The sequence below is a fragment of the Plasmodium cynomolgi genome, chromosome 12 (genome assembly GCF_000321355.1).
Source record: "Plasmodium cynomolgi strain B DNA, chromosome 12, whole genome shotgun sequence".
Classification (NCBI taxonomy): Eukaryota; Apicomplexa; class Aconoidasida; order Haemosporida; family Plasmodiidae; genus Plasmodium; species Plasmodium cynomolgi.
The window spans coordinates 728,683-732,401 of NC_020405.1; the positions used below are offsets into that span (position 1 = coordinate 728,683).

General features: G+C 44.5%; 1 protein-coding gene across 1 annotated transcript in view; it reads left to right on the forward strand.

Annotated features, from left to right (window-relative positions):
- Positions 1–591: 591 nt before the first annotated feature.
- PCYB_122580 (mitochondrial intermediate peptidase) overlaps positions 592–3,719 on the forward strand; it is a gene marked incomplete at both ends in the record, with an annotated part of 3,369 nt that continues 241 nt past the window's right edge. The window contains 2 exons of the mRNA XM_004223590.1: positions 592–3,441; positions 3,572–3,714. Coding sequence (XP_004223638.1) covers positions 592–3,441; positions 3,572–3,714 — 2,993 coding nt within the window. The remainder of the gene's footprint in view (positions 3,442–3,571; positions 3,715–3,719) is intronic.

Consider the following 3,719-nt stretch of genomic DNA (forward strand, 5'->3'; position numbering starts at 1 on the left):
ATTTTTGTGCCCCTTCATAGGAGTAGTAGGCTCAAAATTGGGGTTCCCGAAAAGGAGGCCCATCACCCAAATGGTATGTTCCTCCTAACAAAATGAACACTACATTTGTGCGAAATGTTCATCGACAATTTCTCCAGAAAATGTAAGGAAAAGTGGAAGGAAAAAGAAAGGAAACATAAAATTTGGGGGATGTTCTTCTAACCGTTCGATGTAGATACAGTGAAAGAGTAACCCTAGGGGAGGAGCCAATTTTTTTGCCAGAAAGGGTTAGGTCCTATAGTCGCTACGAAGATGGTCCTACTCTTAATTGAGTTGTTCTTAATTTTAACTTGAGTCACTTTTTTTCTGTTTGGGCTCGCGGAAGAGCCACCCTGAGGGTGACACACACAGACGACATAGCACGACTGGTCCACCATTGTTCAGAGAGTGAAGGCAAATCATTTTTTTTTAGATTATTTGCAAGCAGATGCTGCCTAGTCGGGGCATATTTGCCAAAGGAATGATCATCAACAACGCGAAGAAGCGGACTTCACGTGAGGCCACCAACGCGCAGAAGCGGACTTCACGTGGGGCCACCAGACCCCAGGTGACATGATGAACCGCAGGTCGTGTCAGCTGGTCGAGGCGGTGTGCAGCGGGGCGACGTTTGAAGGTATAAAATGGTCTGCTATTTCTAGAAAATTTCGTGGCACCTTTTTGAGCAGATTCCCCGGGGGGATATCCCGGAGGAATTTCTTCTTCTTCAAAAAGGAGAGTGACAAAATAGGAGAAACAACAAATTTGCTGGCAAAACTGAATTTAAAAAAATTCATAAAAAAAGGAAGAAATGGGGAAGGGATAACCTACTCGGAGGAGGCGGAGAGAAGGAAGGAGAACTGCATTGGTCAATCGTTAGGCCAAACCAATAAGGAGAATCTTCAAAATGTAGACACGCTAAGTGAAGGAGACGTAGAAAGAATAGATAAAATTCTTGCAGAGTTAATCAGAGAGACAAAGCAGCGAAATGGAGAGGGACACCTGCTAGAATTGATCGGATTAAGAAGCAACGGAGAAAATATCACACAAGCCAGTCTTGTATGCATACGTACATGCGATAGTATACTAAAAAAAATGTGCAAAGAGGAAAATATTTTTAAAATTGTTAACATGGTAGATACAGTTTCAAATAACTTATGCAAATTAGGAGACGCGCTGGAACTGCTCAGGAATCTACACACAAACCAAGGGGTAATGGCCAGGGCACATGAGGCCTTGGAGAAGCTAACCACCTACATCGATCTAATTAATATTGACGAAAAAATTTACCATTTTTTAAAAACAAAATATGAACAGCATGCACATAGGTTAGATCAGGAACACGCAGAAGTTCTGCTCAACATGATCGTCTCCATGGAAAACCAAGGGGTCCACATAAAGGATAAGAAGCAAAGGAGAGAATATTTGGAACTGCAGGCACAAGAAAAATATATTTCCTTTCATGCTACATCGAACGTGGCAAATGAATATGATGGGGTGTTCATACAAAAGAGGAGACTCCTGCCTTTTATCGATGAGCAGGTGATACATAGTTACCAGGAAAAAATAAAACCTTTTATTGAAAATGGAAAAGTAAAAAAAAATAACACACGTGAAAGACTCGACCCAGCCGAGTGGGTATTTCTCCTCCAGGACAGCTCCTTCATCATGACGGTGCTTGAAAATGTCAATGATGAAGAGGTAGCAAGGAGCGCCCATGCGCTACTGAAGAAGCCAAACCAGACATTCCTAAAAAACATACTGTTGCTGCAGTACTATAGAAATATGCTAACCCAGTTTCGAAATTTTAAAAACTTCAGTGAGTACTCTCTAAAAAATTGCATCCTAAACAGCCCCGACAAGGTGCACTATTTTTTGAGGAATTTTTTTAATACTATTTTGCCCCACTTTTTTGAAGAACTGAGGTTTGTGGAGAGGTACATCGACGCGGTTTCATCCAGAGCGCAGAAGACGAAGGCGAGGCGTTCCGACGGGGGTGCAGTGTGCGCTACGGTCGAAGACGCCCCAGAAAAGGTCTCAGATAGTACCTTGGAACCCCCTACGCAGTGGTTCAACTCAGCTGATAACCACCCCCGCAGCAGAGACGAAGGAGGGAAGCGCTCCAAGCTAACCCCGGAAAACGTGTTCTACTACATGAACCAAATACGGAAGGAGAAGCTCCAACAGATCGAGGCAGAAATGAAAAACCGATTGACTCTGTATCAGGTTATTCGCTTTGTTGTGAACCTCTTGAAGGATTCCTACGCCTTGGAGATGGTGAACGTTGCACCGTTGCCGAACGAACTGTGGGACGAGCGCATATTAAAATTTGAGATAAGGGACGGGAGCTACATCTACGGGTACTTATATATGGATCTGTTTGAGCGGGAAAACAAGAGCCATTCAATTGCCCAGTACACCGTTCGGTGCTCCAAAAATATGAACGCCTGCTTGAAGCACCAGTGGTTTGAGGAAGGCGCGCGGGAGTTTCCCTTCTTCTACGCGGGCATCGTGCGGGGCGGCATGGACATCGGAACGGGCAGCGAAATTAGCGGCGAAATTAGCGGCGGAACTAACCACGGAACGCCCAACTGCACGTCAGCCGGGAGCCAACCTCACCAACAAACCTACCAACAAACCTACCGACAAACCACGTCGACCTTCCTTGTGTGCAACTTCAGTACAAAATTGAGCGCCCCCGAAGGAGCAGCCTCCGTTAGTAACCCCCCTCAGGATAACATCTTCATAAATGAACAGATAGCCAACTCACTAGGAAGAATAAAAATGTCCCTCGACAAGGTCAACATGTTTCTTCACGAATTTGGACATACCCTCCACTGCATACTGAGCTCCACATATCTGCAGCATCTGTCTGGAAATAGGGGTGGCGTAGATTTCTCAGAATTTTCGTCTCACTTTTTTGAGGAGTATTTAAACAGTTACGATGCGTTGTTGCGACTGTACGGAGGGAATGGAGAAGAGACAAAGGAGAGCCGCGAAAAGATGGAGAAGAGCAGCGAAAGGATGGAGAAGAGCAGCGAAAGGATGGAGAAGATTGTAAAAAGTTATTTGGATAGCAAAAACATTCTCTGTTATTATTCCATCATGCAAGTGACGATTCAGTCCATCATTGACCAGATTTTTTATTGCCTATCGGACAAATCCAGTTGTATTTCTGAGCGAAATGAATTAATTGAGAAGAAAATAAATGAGTACTTCTCCGGGGTGTACTACAAGGACATATTTATACTCGAGTTGTTTCCGCAGATCCATTTTTCCAAAACGACACACATCGTCCATTATCCTGCCAATTATTTCTGTTACCTGTACTGCTCCGTGTTGTCCAAATATGTTTGGGAGCGGACGTTCAAGCGGGATTTGATGAATAGGGGGAAGGCAGCCGAAATTGTGAACTTTATGCGCGGGGTGTGTCCTACATTGCGCCTTTCGCGTGGTCATCCGGTTGTCCACACTTAGATATGTTCCCGCCACAACACGTACTTGCTTAAATGTACACATACACATGTGCGTTTCTTTTTTTTTGGCTACTCCGCAGGGCTCGGTCAACTCCAGCTTAAGAAACATCATTGCACTGGTGGAAGATGACCTGGAGAAGGTTCAGTACTACACGGAAAATCCGCAACATTTGCCACTTGAAGATTTTTTGGAGCATTACTCGAGTGGAAACAAGAACGAGGAGTACA